This window comes from Staurois parvus, unplaced genomic scaffold (assembly GCF_062004578.1).
Source record: "Staurois parvus isolate SC_StPar_1 unplaced genomic scaffold, SC_StPar_1.0 ptg000352l, whole genome shotgun sequence".
Lineage (NCBI taxonomy): Eukaryota > Metazoa > Chordata > Amphibia > Anura > Ranidae > Staurois > Staurois parvus.
This window is the reverse complement of record NW_028318148.1, coordinates 90,278-110,341: the sequence shown is the minus strand read 5'-3', so window position 1 is coordinate 110,341 and position 20,064 is coordinate 90,278. Positions and strand designations below refer to the sequence as shown.

The following is a 20,064-nucleotide window of genomic DNA, read 5'->3' as shown; positions in this document are numbered from 1 at the left end:
CTGCCACAGTGCATAGCCGCCATCTTTATGAAGTAACCAGGGGTGTTATATGAAAGCAAGATCCTAATTTTGGCTCTAATACCAGAGAAAGCGATGCGGCGTCTACAGTGAGCTGAAGCAAAAATTGTATGTTTCAGGAGCGCTCGGTAGCACTTGCTGCTTGCTTTGTACAGTAAAATTGCCCAATGATTAAGGGGTTAAATGCCTTGTGTGGCCGTTTGGCTCCCACTCAGCTCCTTCCAACCCCCCACAGCTGAGAACCTGAAATATGACAGAAACTTCTATTCAAAACTAAAAGGGGAAGAGGGGATGGAGTGAGATACAAGGAGGTGGGGGGGAGTTGTTGAGATAGGGGGGGTGAGAGGATTGAGAGGGGTAAGAGAGAGCAGAGAGGTGAGATGGTGAGAGAGAGGATTGAGAGAAAGAGGGTGATGGGGGGAGTAAGAGAGAGAGCAGAGGGGTGAGATGGTGAAAGGGGCTTCTCTATCCCCCCATATTACAACAGGAGGCTTCCCCCCCCCTCCCCCCGAAAAAAATTAGGCTGATACTGTAATCTGTATATATCAGCTCTGGTGGGTGTCATCCAGGTGCAATCCATACCCCCATAGCGACACTACTGCTATAATGCTGAGCAATCAACAGTTATTTTGTGCCTTCCATTTCAGGTTTTATTCATATGAAGGGTAGAAGGGGGGATATTTGGTTATGCTGCATGCAGTTTAATAGAATGCTTTGCCGGGTGCTGTTGGATTGCATTGCAGACCACCATGTCTTTATTGCCCACTCTCTGCAGTCAATCGGCAGCTTTTCATTATAATGTAGTCTTTATTTTGGCTTTTAGAATGGTCTTATTTATCATCACCTTATCTGTCAGGCTCTTTTACACAGACAAAACAAGAAAACAACAGGTTAATTTCAATTGACTTTATTATTCTGTAAATGTGAATTTTACAAAGCATCTTACAGTTAATGACCGTATCTGATGGAGCTGTTTTCTTTAAAACCCTTGTTTTATGATATGAAAAACAGTTATGAGCGTCTGTTGAAATGTTGGATACCCTTTTTTTTTTTTTATTTCTATTTTTTTCTCTCTTTGCTTTTGATATCAGCAGACAACCATGGTAACAAAATAACAGTCTTAAACTATACATAGTAACAGCACATACGTACCAGTGGATGAAACAAAAACAAAAAAATTAAAAAGCGTCTGTATGAAAATAACTCACCAGTGTCTCTGTTAAGTTTCTGACAGCACAAACTTAAAAAATAAAAGTTTAACAGTCGTAAAATACAGTACTACTTTGTATCTAAAACAGATGCGATTAAAAGAACTGTGTATCTTTCTTGGATTCCTAAACATTCTGTCGAAAAGATTTATGTTTTATTTGAAATCACATGCCATCCAACTGTGCAAGTCAAAAATATTTAGACATCTCCACACTTCTTTTATTTGCTAAAAATAGTAGTGCATGTTTTGGCTTTTTTTGTCTCTGTGTGTTAACAATGAATCACAGATCATGTGCAAAATGCTTTGAATGGAAGAAGTTGATTAAAAATAGTAACTGGTTTTCAAACTGAGTGCGTTAGACAATTGCAAGGGTGGTGGTGGGGAGGGGGTTCAAATAGGCAGTCATGAGCAAAATGCATGCTTGACTTTGTACATATTACATTAAAAAGGGCTAAATACTTTTATACTACCTTGTTTAATTCTTTTCACTTTTTTTGTCCTTGTGCAACCTTTTACTATAGATGTGGCTCAATTCTGGCTGTGCTTTTTAGTTTATTTTATACCTGTCTAATCTTTTGTTTACTATAGTCTCTAATAATATTCAGATCAATGCGCTTGTAAAATTTTATCCATAAAGCACTTTACATTTTGAGATATATTCACGCTCATACAACGCAGAGTGCAAAGATAGCAGTTGGAAGGAACATAGAACAACATTTTGGATATAGAGAGTGGAAGGGTGGAACTTCTCCAAGCTTTTTCACTTCTTGTGCCAGTGACTTTTTACAATGGGGCAAGGAAGTAAGGGAAAACACCCCCAATTATAAACCAGACAACAAAACAATTATAATTTTAGGCTACTTTCACACTGAGGAGTTTTTGAAGCATTTTTGCATTAAACAAGTGCTTGAAAAGTGCAAGAAAAATGCTTCCCTATGTATGTGAATCTATATCTTATGTATGTTTTCACACTGAGGTGTTGTGCTTGCGGTGCGGTGTAAAAACCCCTGCTTCAGCATCTTTGGGGCATGTTTGGTGAGTTAAAAAAAAAAAAAAACACCCCAAAAATGTCTATTGAAATCAATGGAAAACGCCTCTTAGCATTTTGACTTAAAAACTGCTCCAAAAACGCTTCTCAAAGTGCGGTAAAAACGCTTATGCGTTTTTGCAGCGGATCCGTGTGAAAGTAGCCTAAATCTCAGATATTCTAACTTTTCCATACTCTACTTCAAAATTATTTCAAAGACGTCTTCCACTCTAATAGTTTTTGTTTGATATAGGGGGTGATGTAGGCAGCCTGGGTATAACATTATACTTCTTTTAACACTTATGTAAAGATGCAGAACTAAAGTTCCTTCAATAATCTCTTCCCCTTAGCTGCTTATAAAAATTATAGTCTTTGTTCATTTGTGACACCCAGACAGGTAGCAGATCTAACATAGAATGGAGGAGAATCCAGAAGCAACTATACAGAGGATCCTAATGGCAGGGATGAAAAATAAAAAAAAAATCTAAAATTTAAAGGATAACATTAACAACGGGTGGAACATGTAACATGTTCCCAATGCTGCAGCCGCTGCCCCTACCATGACAGAAGTACAGGGAGACGTTACCCGTATCCCGTACTAGCTGTCCCTTTTTAAAAACAGCATGGCTGTGCTGGGCTCCACCCACATGCCGCGTCATTCATTGTGTTCTGTGAATGAATGAACTACAAGTTTTGACAACCTTAGCAGCTGGTCGGCTTGTAGTTCTCAATGAACTACCACAACACTGTGGAGTGCCGTGGTTGTTCACTGAATCCTCCTGTCAGTATATCTGCTTGACCATACATCCAGTGTGGGCAAGCAGATACATTGACAGATCTGCAGGAGACCTGCATGGCACCAGCAATCTGCTGATCGCTGCTGCACTGCTTTACAGACTCCTGCAACCAAAAATAATAAATGGTCTTTTTTACTTGCAAAAAAAGTGCATTTATTATTTTTGGTCAAAAGGTGAACTTATACTTTAAATAATAATTGTTTTAGGTGAAAGGTCTTGCATTTACATTTTTTCTCTTCTGTAGTGGCCACCAACATTTTAACTGGATTACCATCTATTGGAAAACACAAACATTTAAAAAAATTAAGCATACCCCATGGAAATGAACTTTTTGAACATAACTGAATAGGCAAACATTATATCTCTATCAAAACTGTGCCTACCAATTAAAGGGTATCTACTTGAACGATAAGGCAGATTTTTCTTCTGTTTCTATCCATTTAATCAACAACAAGAACAATAGAGGCAGTGGTGTATTGTGGAAAACAACAATGATTTTGTGTAATTGCTCACCAGTCTCTGGCATTTACTCTTAACTGCTTCTCCGTGCAAAATTCCTTCAGTTGCAAGATGTTTGTACGTTGCATCGCATGAACTGCCTGTTTTAAAATCTTACAAAATTAAAATAGGAATCAAATCATAACCCTCTATTTCTTCTTTTTAAAACATTCATTGGGGGATTTGTTAGTGTTCTTTGGATTATAAAGGTGTTACATTCATTTCCAGTTCAACTTTTTGACAGATGGCATCACATTCTCATTGAGCACAATTTGAAATGATGCAGAATGTATGGTTAATATGCAACCTGCCCAGGCTCTGAAGCATCTCCAAAGCATAACATTTCCCCCAACATACTTCAGAGTTGTTATGAGGTTCTTCTCCTGAAATGCTGTGCTAAGCATATCGATTGTTACTGTGACCAAACAACTCTATCTTTGGATAATCAGTGTTCAAATACATTGCCATCAAACATCTAGGCAAAAACCAGACCTTCTGGAACAAACTGGAATTGGTGAAATCTCTTTCTCATGTATGATGCATGTACTTCAACTGTTTTAAGAGAGATTCTGCAATTATATTTTGGGGTTCTTGGAGACTTTAATAGTCTGGACCATCCAGACCCGGACATATTAGCAGGTAGTTGAAATATGTCATTTATAGATTATTTTTCTTTCTGACAGTGGAACGATTTCAAGTAATTGGTGATCCTTTTAAATCCCTTGCCAGACTAATTAGGCATCCACAGCCTACTTTCTGAGGGCATCAGAAAGCTCTATTAATCTTTGCATGTTCATACCACACACATCAATATCATAGAACACCAGACCCTAGATGTCTGCAGGTGGAACCAATCTTGTTCAAACTGCATACTCCCTAAGGCGATCCTAATTATTGGGGCTAATTTACTAAAGTCAAAAAGGCTGTTCACTTTGCAAGGAAATTTCTCTAGAGCTTAGTGAATTGATGAAACTTTCTTTGGCAAATAATACCCTATCACATGCAAGCAAAATAAAAACCAAACTGCAATTTTGCTTGCACAGGGCTATATAATGGAAATAAACAGCTTCATCTCATTCAGTACGCTATGGGAAAAATTGTCTTGCAAACAGTCCACTTGCCTTTAGTAAATCAACCTCATTGGAACCTAAGCTGGGACTCCTGCTTTTGAAGTGGTGGTAACTGTAGGAGTTTTACTTTCACATATGACAAAACTACATTCTGGTTAATTTAGAAATGAAACTGTATCTATGCATAATTTGTTAATTCAGAGAAAGGTGATTTTACTTTGAGACCTAATTTTTGCCTGCTCAAATATGTTGAAAAAGTCAGCATTTCCATTAGATGTACCTACTTGGACAAAGTCATACAAATTGGCCACTTTTCATGAATAAGGTGATTTGTCCCCTGTGTAGAGTCTCACTGTTATTTTATAGTTTCTAAAAGGTCCTGCAGACTTACAATTGTGGAGTTTTGACAGCTTAAGTGGAAAGATAACCAAGCTAGTTTTTTAATAAATAGCCAAACTGACTAAAAAAGGTTGTGTTTTTGAGTTTAATGTATCCAAATATTGTTGGGATAGAAGGCAAAATATTAATATAGTATCTTTACAATAAACTGCTGTCAAGAGTTGTTCTGCCCATTCAATTTGACTAATGTTAATCAAATACAGCATTTAAGACATTTAAATAAAAACAAAAAATATATCCTCAATAGAGATTTGCAGATCCATTAACAAACTGAAACAGACCACTGAGTAGGCAAAAAACATAAATATAGGTTTGGGTACATTGATGAATAAACAATATCGTTAATCACTTGTGTACGCAAATTGGGATTTGACCAGTTGGAGAAATCAGTACTTATTTGTGTGTTTAGCCAACTTTCAAGAGGATGGTCAATTTATCAATTCATCAGGGACAAGTTGCTCAACTAAAGGCTCACATGAATGAATTGTTCATTTTTAACACAGCCACATGACTGGGGAAAAAAACACTGTAAAGAAAAGCAAATGTGTGTTTTAGACAAATATTTTAGTGATGCATTCTGATATTCGAGACGTCTCTTGTTACTTTGATTTTCATATTTTTTTTTATTGTATTTGACTTGCTTTTCTGTGCATTTAGCCAACTTTAAGAGTAGCTGTACAAGAAGAGAGCAGAGCATCCTATAAAAATACTCAACAAAACAAATCGGGAATGGGTCAGATGGAAGCATTTACTGACCATCTACAACACCTAAAATGTTTTACATTTTTAGCATAACGCTGCACTTGCCAACCAGTGGATTGACATTCGTCAGCATGAGCGGTTTCTCACCAAAATTGACTGTTTGGGAAACATATGTATGGCTGAGGACACATTGCGACGTCTGAGGACACCTCCTGACCAACTGATCTTGAGGGAGGGAAAATACTATCTGAGAGACGGTTGTTATCCTTCCACCACTCTCCTATAAGACTGGCACTAGGAGTGTCTACACAGTGCATATAATTAGGCCAAAGCAACCTTGAATTTTTTCCCAGAATCCTTCCAACTGCCATCTCACATCTACACCTAAGGCATGAGCATCTTTTGTGAATTTTAACTCAAAAAGTGCTGCTTCTGCAATACCTCAGACAGAAAAATTTAATGTGCTGTTTGCCTATACATTTGCAGTACCGCTGTGCTCAAACATGTAAAAGGCTATTGCATCCAAAAGTAAGGTTTTAGTTTTGGGTAGAACCTAATATGATAACTCATCCATTAGGCCCTTGCATCTTTTAGGATCAAAAAAAAAAAAAGTTGTCACTCTCTTCCTCTGCCACAAATTATTTTGCAGTCTGTCTTATTATATTTTTAGACAAAAAGGCAGCAAGCAAAGAGAGACGTCCTGGAGTATGAAAGTAAAAGTGAGCACCATTTACCACATTCCACCCTTGTGCAAAACAGAAACAAAAGTAGTGACCTCCACCATTAGTAAAAATTTCTATTGTACCAGATTATTTCACTGTACATTGTATTTTTAGAGGTTAATATGCATTTATTGTAAGCCCCAGGTGTGAAAAAGTCAGCATAATTTCTTCCTGTTAACACTCCTGTAATGCCTAGGTTCATCTTCGTAAAGCATTTAACACAATGTCAATACTATTTGCAGGGCAGTTATCCTTCCAAGGGCCCTGCACAAAGTACCAAGGTGCCTGGGAAACATTGCTGCCTCTATAAATGCAGTTTGAGGTCAAATGAGTTATTAAATCAGAATTTTTACTAATGGTGCAAGTACACAAGCTTCAGTGTCTGTTTTTCACTAGGGTGGAATATTTTCATAGGTGAAGTGCTGCAAGAAAATCTATCAAAGATTTTGTTGGATGTGTACATCTCCTTTAATTGCAAGCTGCTATTTTCAATTGTGAATTTGAAGGAGCACAAAGTTTTGGCATATTTAAACCGTGAACTAAGATGCAAAAAAACAGTGGGCAAATCCATGCACCTATAACAGGTATCACCTTTGGGTGGACCGACATTTTAAATTAAAATGTGCTTCACATAATACAGATACAGAAATGTGCATGCCCTGAAATTTTTTGATTTCCACTGCAAGTGGGTATGGCAAATACCTTGTGGTCAATTGATCCACAAACCGTGCAACCAAATGACAAGAACCTTGGATAGGACAGTTAAATGTTAAAAACTACATTCCTGTAAGGTTTTTTTTTTTTAACTTCTTTTGCCAACAATTTCTGTGAACATTTTATTTCACATAAAATGTTAGAATTGCAATAAAAAGGCATAGGTGGTCTTTACGCTGCAATTAAAAGAAAATTCTTGGATCACCAGCAAAGGCTGATTAACAGACAAGGGCAACGGTGACAAAATTAATAAAGGGCAAATGTACTAAGAAAAGAACACAAACAATTTAAATAACATTGAACATTAGGTTAGCAAATTGCACTCTGACCATCTTTCTTATTTTTTTTTTTTTCTAGAGAACATTTGAGTTTAGAAAAAAAAAGCCATAGACTTGGCACTGCGTTAACCTCCCACAAAGAACTAAGCAGAACTCATTCTTTTCTGGGGGCCTAGCTAAAAATGTAAAATATATACATTTTCTGAAACACTAATAGTATTTAAACTATTCTGATCTGTTGGTAATTGCAGCACAGTGAGACATGAAGGAGTAAGACAAGAGGTCATTCTGGTCTTTTATAAATGTAATGTAACCATAAAATACAGTGTTATACTGTAAAATTAAATGTGTAGACTGAGATAGCAGGATGTTCAGGCTTTGTGTCACCCAACTATGTCTAAGATCAAAGAAGAATCAGCACCAAATGTGCTATTTTAGAACTGTATGTACATACATAACAGTACATTATATTTCTGAATTTTTTTTTTAAATTAATTCCGTTAATTTTCTTCTGCATTTGCATTTTGTAGAAGGATGTGTCAAGGAATAAAATTAAACATTTTGAGAAAAAATACTGCATACTAATTCTACTTTAAGATTTTAAAATCCTATGAAATGCTTGGGAGGAGGAAAGTGCTTTTGTAACACAGACATGTCTATATTGCCAAGACTGCAAGAAATGTTCATTGAAACAACAAAAATTACTTTTGTTTTGTACAGAACCTACTCCAAATGCTAGACAATAGCCTACGCTTTTTTTTTGGCTAATCAAATACACTGCTGTAAACAAGAGGGATTTAATAAACTTTGTCTAATCCCTTTAGGAAGAATGATTTGAGCTTCCACCTACAGACATAAAAGAAATGTAATAATTTTTCACGTTAGCAAAAAGGAAAAAAAATAAGGCACTCAGGAAAGCCTATACAATCAAAGTTCTCGGAACATTCAAAACAACCCTTTTAATTTTTATTTTTGTAAAATCTTTCCAGAACTAGAAACGATCATCCACGCGGTCTTTCACATAGTTAATCCTCGACACACAGAAAACGTTAGTGCAAATGACTTACGTGCATCACCATGTGATAGTAAGTCCTATACCATTCACATTTTTTTTAAACAGTTTTATCCTACATCTTCTGCTTTCCTAAACTAAAATATATACAGGAAGAAATCAGGTAAATAAAAAATATATATTTCTCTCCCATTGTGCAAGGTGCCTCTCTTAACTCCCCAAATCAAGTTATGCTCTACATCACTTTAGTTTTGTTTATACAGTCTGTGCAATAAGTGAATTTTATTCTACATTGGGCCAAAATGGCCTAAAAGCATTCTGTTTTGACTCATGAAATTGGGATTTTAAAGAACATTCATAAAAAAACATACATATTCTACATTCAAGGCCTTTCTCCGGAACTGCCACTGATTCACAAAATCTAATCACTTAAAACACACACATTCACGCATTTCACTCCAAATATAATAAGTGCTTTCTCATAAGTTCTGCAGATTAATACCGCTTTTGGTTTTAACCTTTATTGATCTTCAAATACATTAATACCTGCACTGCAGATACCATCCCCAAGGTCCACTGTGCTAAAGAGGGTACCTTGTATTTCAATTGCTTCTATCTAAACTATAGTCTACTAGCTTGTGCCTAAATCTCATTTCTAAACTGTTAAATACCTGTAATAATTAATGTTGTGTTTGTCAGACATTTCATATCATGGCTAGCCATTTGTATATAGTATAAAGAACCCAATTGACATCAATCCATGAAGTAAAAAGAGGGTTTTTTTTTTCTTAACCTGGTCATTTGGCTATATCTCAGAGAGAATATTTTGGTCCGGACATAACTTAACTGGGATTGATTAACCAGGGACCAATGACCCAAACATTGCTTCCTCAATGACTGCCAGCCAATGATCCCAACTTAACATAAGCTCATTGCTCTTGTGTATAGATTGACTGCATTGCTTTTTAAGTAACATAATTTGAGTCTTTGCTAGCTAAAATACCCATCGATGTTGGCCCATGGTTATTTAGAAACACTACATGTTAATAACAGCCTTCCTGTTTTGTTTTCACCCAAAAATATTCAGTCCAGATTTTTTTTTTCTATTTTGCCTTGCAAATGCATAGACTGTTTAGTCCTTGCAAATACAAGTCAGAACTGCTACTTATAGGATGAAAATGGCTCTTAGCTATGGGTATTTTTAAGCAAGGTATATGTCCATTTTCACTAATCAAAGTTTACAATATGCCAATAATGTACCCTCAAAGCCAGAGCCTGTAAACACGCAAGTGTTGAGTTTTCATACAGTTATTAAACAATCCAACAACTTAAGAAGCCAAACAAAGATCACAAACTGACTGTGAATAAGTATTTTCTACATTCCGAGCCATTTGCTTGCAGCTCCAAACATGGCATTGGCTGGAGACCCCATAAACAAGTTTTAACAAGTTTTAATGGTGCTCATCTAACAAATGAGCAGTGAAGCTTGGCCTCTTACATCAACCAGGGCTGTAAAGCACTTAGCCTTTTAGGTACTGAGAAACTTCAAGAACCGACAGGCTTAAAATTCTGCTACTACTGATCATGCTGTTCAGCCTTGGCGTAAATTATCACTGTCCTCCATTTCATGGTGGTCCCTTTTACCCTATTTTTGTGGATCTTTTAAGGCAAGAAAGTGGCATTGTGCTGACCTTATCTATCTTCCCACTGGTATGTAGTCGACAACTGAACTCACTCATTTTTCTTTCCATTCTTCCCACTGGTATGTAGTCGACAACTGGACTTGCTCATTTCTCTTTCCATATTTAACAAAGTCTTTCTCTTGTGATTAATACTATAATACTATCTGAATTGAAGTGCACATCAAATATTCTGTTCCTCAAAATAATCAATTTGAGAAGCTCTGTGCCTTTTAGGAAATACTAATATAAGTGTTTTTCATAAAGTGCAAGTAATCTGCATCTAAAGCCAAAAAAAAAAAAATGTATTCACATTTGAGCGAGAGGAGAAAGTCTAAACTGATGACCTGATCCTACCTCATCTGTAGGACCCCCAGAGGATTCTGGGAAAAGCATGCATCAAAAACAAACTCCATTAATTTATGGCAGCTTGGGAGATATCCAGAAGGCAGAGGGGAATACTTTCTAAAATATGCATTAAGACTGATATAAAAATCAATAATCTGATTTTACATGACAAATGCAGTGTGTGGTAAACACATAATGTTCCCGTGGAAAAGGAAAGAACATAAGAAGGCCAAAAGCTACTCTAGGCTGGATCTGTAATTTATCCAGACTGTCTTCTAATTGCTCAGAAACAGCTAGACTTTCTTTTTTACATGCATGAAATAAACACAAAACCTTTAACGGCATAGGCTTCTTTAGATAATCTCATTAGCTAATGGATAAAAAAAATAAATAAAAAAAAGTATCAAAACATTTTCAAAATCCCCAAATAAAATTTTGCAAAGGCCTAGAACACTGTACATCTTTCTGAGTTCTAAAACAGATACAGAAAGCCCTAAAGATGGAACTGCCCCTTTGACTTCTAAAATTTCAAAACACCACACAGGACCTTAGAGAAGCCAAGATTAAGTAGTATTCAAGAACCTCAAGACTAAGCGGACTCCAAAAACCTGGAGCCTCAAAATTCAACTTATGCACTAAGACGTATTTGCCTGAATACCCTCCCAGAAGCATAAATCAACCCAATCAGAGCTCAGTAAATACAAAACAATGTGTGTTGCATTCAATCTACTTGCATCAATGAAAATGCCCAAGCATGTATCCTTCAAACAACTTATAAGGCAGGTTAATATAGATGTTTCCTTTTAACAACTAAGCCCAAGGAAAGAAATTCTTCCGATTTTAAACCCCCCCCAAAAAAAAAAAAAAAAAAAATCTAGCTATTAAAAACCGTTAACGTTTGTTTCATAGATAAAACCATAAAATGGTTTTCAATACATGCAAAGATCCATTTTAGATTCTCCCCAAATGCCCTAATTATAACTAGATATATGAATTTTTGATGCAATGAAAAAAGTTCAATACTCCTTTAACTATATCTCTCCTGTATATAATAAAAAATTACACCAAATCTGTTATTGTTTTAGAAGAACATTTGTAACAGTGCAAAAACTATTTTCTTTTACAACTTTTTCACTTTCACATGGATGTAATTCCTGGTTAAATGTAAAAATCTAGATTATGACTTTTAACATGGGTAACAAAGCCAAAACAATGTAATAGAGCTTGTTGGCTTTTATTTAATGGTTTGGTTTGATTGTAAACCAACAATGATCAATTCTACTGATGAGGTGGTCTTCCAAACAATTCAACTAGAACTTTCTTTAGTCGCCACCTAAACACCCTGTTAATGACAGGTTTGGCTACTACTAGTTACTTACTTTTGGAAATACTAAGTGGATTCAACAAAAAGTCTGCATTCTCTCACAACTAGACATTTTAGGCTAGTCTTAATCAAAATAAAAAAAAGTAATTAAACTGTGAATTGCAAACAAGGCCAATATCTCAGTTTTAATACACAATGTCATACAAACTTGCCATTTGATGGCCCCCAAACCTGCTTTGCAGATTTCAATAGTCCCAAGAAATTTCTTGCTCCAAAATGGAAGGATGACAGACGATAAGTGACGGTAATGTCCCATTTTAACCATGAATGGATTAATGAACGGTGTCGATTTTACTTTTACGTTTTTTTTTCTTAAACACGTGCTTTTGTGAGTGGAAGATAAAACAAATATATGCATTCATTAGAGTAGAGTAAATTCCATTTTAAAAATGAGCCCATTTTGTTTTATAACTAAGCAGGTCTCATTCGACCTGATCGTTTACAGTATAACGAATGCGATTATTTTTCCTTTGTAATTTTTTTGTTTTTTGAGTGTTTTTGTTTTAAATACAAGCAGAATAAAAATCACATTTTAGTCAGGCAAAAATAGCAGTTCTGAAGTAAGTGGCTGATCACATTTTGTTTTTTTTTTTCTCGTATTAGTAATGCATGCAAGCAGCGCTAGAATTACAACTTCCCTTACAGGTCACCGTGCGGACTCCCTGTTGGCTTTTCTTCACAATCTATAAAGTCCCACTGTACGAAGCTTCTTGTCTCCGCACAGGGGTCTCTGGCCTACTGGTAGAGCCGGCATCTTGTTCGAAAGAGGTTGGAGGTGAGCTTGGGTTGTCCGATGTCAACGGATCAGTGCCACCTACCTCCTGAATGACGGACCCTGTTGCTCCTTCAGCCTCCTGGCTCTGTTCGAACGGAGGACTTGTGTTGGCGGTGAGGTCTATGTTTGCTGCATTAGTTCTCAAGGACACTATAGCGCCAGAATCTCCTCTCCGCTCTGCATAGATACGTTGTTCGAACACCTGGGCTGGACTGGGCTGGAACTCTGACTCCAGTGTGACACCGGCAGCTGTTGCACCCATCACAGAACGGTACATTTCCACACCTTCTGGCAGCATCGACTTAATTTTGGGGAGCCAGCGTTTACGTACCCTGCGGGCGTTAGTGCACATGTCTGCTGCTATGACGTTCATCTCACTTTCCTTGAAATTGGGTGCAAAGTTCTGGCAATACACTGAAAATATGCAAAAGAATATATAAATGTAAAAAATACAAAATTGAATAACTACTGCTAAGAATTAGTTTTTTTTTTTTAATGGAAAAAAATATCCCGCAACATAACTGCTCTTTAGGGCCCCATGCCTGTACTTGTGCTTTTTTTTGGGTAGGCAGGTATCCTCCCCAGGATTTTATTGCAGAGTAAGTTTGAATTTTAAAATTGCTAACAAGTAGGGTTTTTTTTTTTATGATAAAAGAGATGTGCAAAAGCTCCAGGGACTCCAAATCAGAAATATCCCTTTGGTCAGTGAGGCTGTTCATTACAAGAAAGGATGTAAAGTAATAGTGCCAGGATGGGTGGGCTCAAGCACCATGTAATAGTGCCAGGATGGATGGGCTCAAGCACCATGTAATAGTACCAGAATGGATGGGTGGGCTCAAGCACCATGTAATAGTGCCAAAATGGATGGGCTCAAGCACCATGTAATAGTGCCAGAATGGATGGGCTCAAGCACCATGTAATGGTGCTTGAGCCCACCCATCCATTCTGGCACTATTACATGGTGCTTGAGCCCATCCATTTTGGCACTATTACATGGTGCTTGAGCCCACCCATCCATTCTCGCACTATGTAATAGTGCCAAAATGGATGGGCTCAAGCACCATGTAATAGTGCCAGGATGGATGGGCTCAAGCACCATGTAATAGTGCCAGAATGGATGGGTGGGCTCAAGCACCATGTAATAGTGCCAGGATGGATGGGTTCAAGCACCATGTAATAGTGCCAGGATGGATGGGTTCAAGCACCATGTAATAGTGCCAGGAAAGATGGGCTCAAGCACCATGTAACAGTGCCAGGAAGGATGGGCTCAAGCACCATGTAATAGTGCCAGGATGGATGGGTTCAAGCACCATGTAATAGTGCCAGGAAGGATGGGTTCAAGCACCATGTAATAGTGCCAGGATGGATGGGTTCAAGCACCATGTAATAGTGCCAGGAAGGATGGGCTCAAGCACCATCTTCCAGGATAAAGTCAGTATGTTCCTATGTGAAATGCCCCATACCACTCTAAGGATAGCTTAAAATGATATTAAATCCAAAACCAACAAAAAATTTAATATATTGCAGTTTACCAATCTTTAAATGTGGTGGCTGCATTAATCTTTTTTTTAGGTTTGTTTCCCTCTGTTTCACCTGGTGATCTGGCCAGTAATACATCTTCTGTATTAGTGAGCCGCCACTCTGGATAAAGGGACACAGCAGACAGCAGCATTGTTAATCGGGAGGGGAGTGTTACATGTACTAGCAGATTTAGATACACTAACAATCTGAAGACAAACTCCAGGTCACACAGCAGTTACATAAGCAGTTACAGCAACAGGTGTTTTTTCTTTTGGGATAAAGGTTTTAAGTGAATAAATGTTTATCGTTGTAAGCACCCGTTCATGGTAAATGGTTTGGCTCAACACGTTTAACTTATATATTTGCAGGAGGGCTTGTTCTTTTGAAAAACAACTTATTGACCACTTCACCAGGTGATAATAAAGAAAGCCTAAAAAAAGAAATCTACTGCAGCCATCACATCTAAGAAGTGGTAAGCTGCAATATAATACATGTTTGCTTTTGGGTTTATTACCACTTTAGGCTATGCACAGACTCCTGCAATAGTACTGGGTTGCCATTTCATACTAATATTCTCTATTACAGGTACACCTCAGATCTGTAAAGAAAATAAAAGTTTGCTTTTTTCATATCTCTGATCTTATACTTTGTCTGCTCAGTCACCACACTATCTGCTAAACTGTATACTTTCTGTAAACACTGCTCTGACTTCTACCTTTCACCTGCAGTAATGTGAATTGTATTGACTCCCAAGAGGTAATCTCAGGACTCGTGCTACATGGGTGTTTGGCTTGAATTACACTGCATTTGACTTGTAATATAAACGTTGTAATCTTTAGTGACTAAGCAAAAGATTAATCAGCCGAGAGGGTCATAGTACTTGGCGCTTTTCATGTCCAGTCCACTCTGGTGGTATAGACTGAAATTCATGTGACATTTTAATGTTCTGTATTTAAAAAAAGGGAAAAGTACTTTGATTCCACAGTGAAGATTTTGTGTGCAACTCTCTATTGGTTTTTAATTGGAGCCAGGTATTGTAATACCTTATATCAGAGATGAACCTCTCCATTAGATGTTTGGTTATATGTGTTAATATTGTACCTATAAGGTTTATTTAATAGATTGATGCTATATATGTGGAGTACGGCAACTTTACACATGAATATAAAAGTATTATTGTGGTCTTTAATGCCAATTGCAGTGATGGGGTGGATTATATTATACAGTATTTATATGGCACTAAAAGGTTTGCTCAGCGCTGTACATTATAGTGGGAGACAGAACATGAGACAATACAGTAACAAAACACGAGGAGGTCAAGGGCCCTGCTCTTTCGAGCTTGCAATCTAGGATTTATCAATGCATTTCACAAGTCAGTTGATTTCCTTCATCAGGAGAAGTGAAAACTGTACCATGTTGAAGGAACAGTAAGAACCACAACTGCAACTACATACGTTTTAAACTGATATATAATACATGATCATTATTAACATATTACTTACAGATGAATTCAATAGTCAATAGAATGTCTGAGGTGTATTGTTCCCCTGTAACCACCAGAAGAAAGCATAGTAGGGGATAAAAAACACAGCTTAAAGTTGGTGTAAAGGAAGGTTTTTTGCTTTTAGGTGTTACTAAACCCAAAATGGTAAAATCAGTCTGTATATGCAGTAAAGCATGCTGGTTATACTCGCTGTAGTACCTAATGGGGTTAATACTCTGCACTGAGTAAAAATGCTGTTTGATTCTATCTTTTCTGTTCTTCCCCTTCTTCCAGTGTCCCCCCTCTTCTATTCTAATAAGAGATATCATGTGTAGAGTAACTCCACATGATCAGTTTGGTGTGTATTGCTAGAATGGGTTTTTTTTTTTCTTGGGAGAGTGCATGTGATCAGCACAGGGCCAATCAGTGCTGTCCAGACAGAGGTCATGGGTTCTACATCTTCCTAGAACAGAATGAAAACTCCTCCTACAAGCTTTAACATGTGCGCGGCTGGACACTGATAGAAGTCTCAAGACTGCTATAAACTGCTGATGAGAAAAGGTATTTACCAGTTTATATTTAATGAAATAATTACACTTCCATGTTCTGTGGGAGTGCAGATATAGTGAATGCAGCGTGCTGGGTTTAGTAACACTTTAATGCATAAGATAAAAAAATGTTTCTAAGTAGGATCCCCCAGCCCCCCTAAATACTTACCCAAGTTTGCTCTTGTGTATCTCTCTGCACGCTCTCTCCTCAGTGGACATGGAGGCAGCAGCAGGGGACATTAGCTCCTGCTCTGTCAAAGCCTGTCAGGAGAGAGCCAAGCCACACTGTGTGTATATGGACACACAGGGTGGCTCAGGATCAAGCCCGCATCAGTGCCACCAAAGCAAGTGGCTTGCTGGCATTTGGCAAGGGAGAGGAGCCAGGAGTGCTGGCAGGGGACCCCAGAAGAGGAGGATTGGGGCTGCTCTGTGAAAATCCATTGGACAGAGTAGGCAGGTGTCACGTTAGTAATTATTTAAAAAAAAATGTACAAACTGCCATCAGGACATTACACAAATAGAGAATTCTAATTGTCCAAAGAGAAAAATACAGTGTCTACTGTAAAGCTTGGTACACATGGGCCAAAAACGCTTCTGTCAAACAAGCATGCTGGAAAACCAGCATCTGATCAGCCCAATGGCTGCAAGCGCTGATCAGTGCGCCCTGGCGGGGGGTCCCCCTATCAGAACACAATAGCTCAGAAGAGATTACCACACTGTAATCAGATGTGTTAGTATGGCGATCTGTAGGCTTTTTTTTTTTTTGTTCAGCCCGCTGGGTTGAATAAAACTAAATTTCCTGTGTGTACCCAGCAGCAGTGGCGTAACTAGGGTTGGTGTCACCTGGTGCAGTAAAACATGATGTCCCACCCCTCGGTAGCCTGCCACAGTGCTCCCATCAACCCCCTCCCTCCACGCTAGCCAGTCGCAGTGCTCCCAGCACTACCCTGCCACAGTCCTCCCATCAACCCCCCCCCCACCACCACGCTAGCCAGCCACAGTGCTCCCATCACTAGCCTGCCACAGTGCTGCCATCACCCCCCCCCCCCCACGGTAGCCAGCTTCAGTGCTCCCATCACTAGCCTGCCACAGTGCTCCGATCAACCCCCCCTCCACGCTAGCCAGCCGCAGTGCTCCCATCAACCCCCCCTCCTCCACGCTTGCCAGCTTCAGTGCTCCCATAACCCCCCCCCCCCCACACTAGCCAGCTTCAGTGCTCCCATCACTAGCCTGCCACAGTGCATAGCAGCCATCAATTAACTGGTAGATGTGCAGTGAGGGATAGGAACAGTGCTAGCAAATCCAGTCACCAAATTGTAGAAAGAAGACCCTATATATATCATGAGTTCCATGTACTCCATATACAACATAAATATTAGGGTACAGAAGACTAGTTGTTTTTTCTCTTTTATAACCACTCATGATTTATCATTTGAGATTGATATTCAACACTTTCACATGCAGAAAAAAATTATAAGCATTCAAAAGAAACGATATGAACAATGTTTCTGGTGTAGGTGGTGTTTGTGTAGTGAGCCCCCACACAGCAGCACCGCTTCAACTTCCCCACCAACAACATTGCTCTCATTACTGATACTCTGACTTCCTAAAGTCACCACCCAAGACCTTTAATCCACATTTCCATCAGTTGTACTGGCAGTCATGCCCCATCGCACCCATTTAGCGGCTGTACTGTAGGCCATACTGCAGGGAGCAGCACTGGAGGAGTCCTGTGTGCAGACTGAGTACCTGAAGGGAGAGAGTGAGATGCCAGAGCTATCTATGCTGTGCTGGGGTTAGCAGGCTTAAGACAGAGGGCAGGTAACTTGCAGGATCTGGGAAGCAGCCTTCTACATCTACCTTGAAGCACTGCAAAGAGACAGTAGTTAAATAGACCTTTCAAATTTTTCTCTAAATTTGAAGCTGCCTGCAACTCCCTGTTGCTGTAGTGACTTCGACTTGTATGGATTTGTGTTTGTACACACAAATCCAATCACCCTACTCAGATGGGCACAATGGTGAATCCCCATTACCTTCAATAGACATGCTCATATTCATATAAATGGCCTTGCTTACCTTCTAGCCCATTCATACATTATGAAAGAGTTGTAGGTAATCAACACTATTCATTTCAATTTTGAATTACCAGAGTACTCATTTGACAGCTGTCTACTACAAATGGGTTTTATTCACACAGCTGTAAAAAAATGAATTGACAAATGCTTTTTATTTATGGGTCTGAATGCAGCTGAACTGTTCTCAATGGAAACATTCAAACAGGTGCGTAAATATACACTGCGCTCACACCTTTATTACAAAATCCAAAATTCTACATCTGCCGTCATATGTAAAATACATATGCCACATATTGGGGGAAAAAAAATGCATACTATGATCAGTAAAATTTTTAAGTCTATGTGAATGTAGCCTTAAGTTGGCCATATATGAGTCGTTTTTTTTTTTTTTTTTTTTTCATTCAACCAATAGCTTAGATGAAAAAAAACGGTCCAGATTCCCCCCATCCACACCTCCCGGCCTAGTGTTTGTATCCTGCCAGTGGGGAGACTTCTCTGCTGTCACAATACACTGATCAGCGCCACAGGCTATAACCTTCAGCGCTGATTGAGCGGTAGATCAACTTCTGTTTAACCACAGTGCCAATACATGGATTGAAATTCGGCTGGTCCCTGATGAACCAGATGAATTCCAATCCATGTATGGCTGGCTTAAATGTTACAAAAATAATATAAACAGAGATCTTTTTGTGTCTAAGTATTTTTGTTGTATTTATTATTGGAGGTATTTTGTGCAACCTAATCCAAATAGCAACCTCAAACATTTAAAGAGACACTAACACAAGCATTTGCCGGATTAAAAGGGTAAAACCTTTTTTTACCACATTTTTTGTGTAAAGTACCTCTAAATACAAGATACCCCAATAAATAAGCAAAAAGAAAAGGACAAAATAAATTTTTAATTTAATACTTTTTGTGTGCCATTTGTTGTTACACATAATGTGATAAAAATATCCAGGTTGTTGTAGTACAACACACTTCCCATCCCTCCAGCTCACGTACACCATGCCACAGCCATAATTGCTTTTTAAAGTGGTTCTAAACCCCAAACATTTTTTACCTTAATGCATTTCCAGCATTAGGGTAAAAAATGTTTAGGTAGTAGTGTCAGCCCTCTTACCCCTGCCCCCGCAATACTTACCTGAATCTTGACTTGATCCAACACTGTGCCGATCTTTCCCTTCCCGATTTCCCTTTCTCGCAGGCTTAGATGAGAGTAGTAGGAGCCATTGGCTCCTGCTGCTGTCAGTCAAATCCTGTGATAAGAGGGGGTGGGGGCAAGCTGAGCTTTGTCTATATATGCAAGCAGCAAGGCTCAGGAGTAAGCCCACACGTGTGTCCCCATAGCAAATAGTTTGCTATGGGGACACACAAAGAGGAGGAGTCAGGAGCACCAGCAGGGGACCTGAAAAGAGGAGGTTCTGGACCGCTCTGTGCAATTCCTGAGCAAATTTAACAAACTTGTTTAAAAAAAACAAACAAAAGGAAGACTTTACAATCACTTTAAGGTCTGCTCATGCTGAATAATAATACCTTTGGCACAACAGTGCTTGTACCAAATTCACTAAGCACCATCAATGTAATATAACTTACATTTCACAGCATTTAGCACCCTGCTGTCCAAAGGTTTCCTGCTGGGGTCACTGGTGGAAGAGCGGATCCCGGTGCCGCAGCTGTTAGCAAGGGTGTTCCTGAAACAACAGAAAATGATGCATGAGAGACACATACATTAAAAAGTAACAGATGCATACTGATTAGCAGAAGATGTATTTCTTATGCAAAAGCTCAACTTGGATACACAGGG

The 20,064-nt window shown here is 38.5% G+C and overlaps 1 protein-coding gene across 2 annotated transcripts in view; it reads right to left on the bottom strand.

The window, feature by feature from the left end:
- Positions 1-909: 909 nt before the first annotated feature.
- The window catches only part of NACC2 (NACC family member 2), an 82,707-nt gene continuing 63,552 nt past the window's right edge, over positions 910-20,064 (bottom strand). For both annotated transcript variants that reach the window (XM_089684651.1, XM_089684650.1), the window contains exons 6-7: positions 19,854-19,951; positions 910-13,047 (exon numbers count right to left, since the gene is read on the bottom strand). In XM_089684651.1, coding sequence (XP_089540777.1) covers positions 12,542-13,047; positions 19,854-19,951 — 604 coding nt within the window. In that variant the 3' untranslated portion in view covers positions 910-12,541. The remainder of the gene's footprint in view (positions 13,048-19,853; positions 19,952-20,064) is intronic.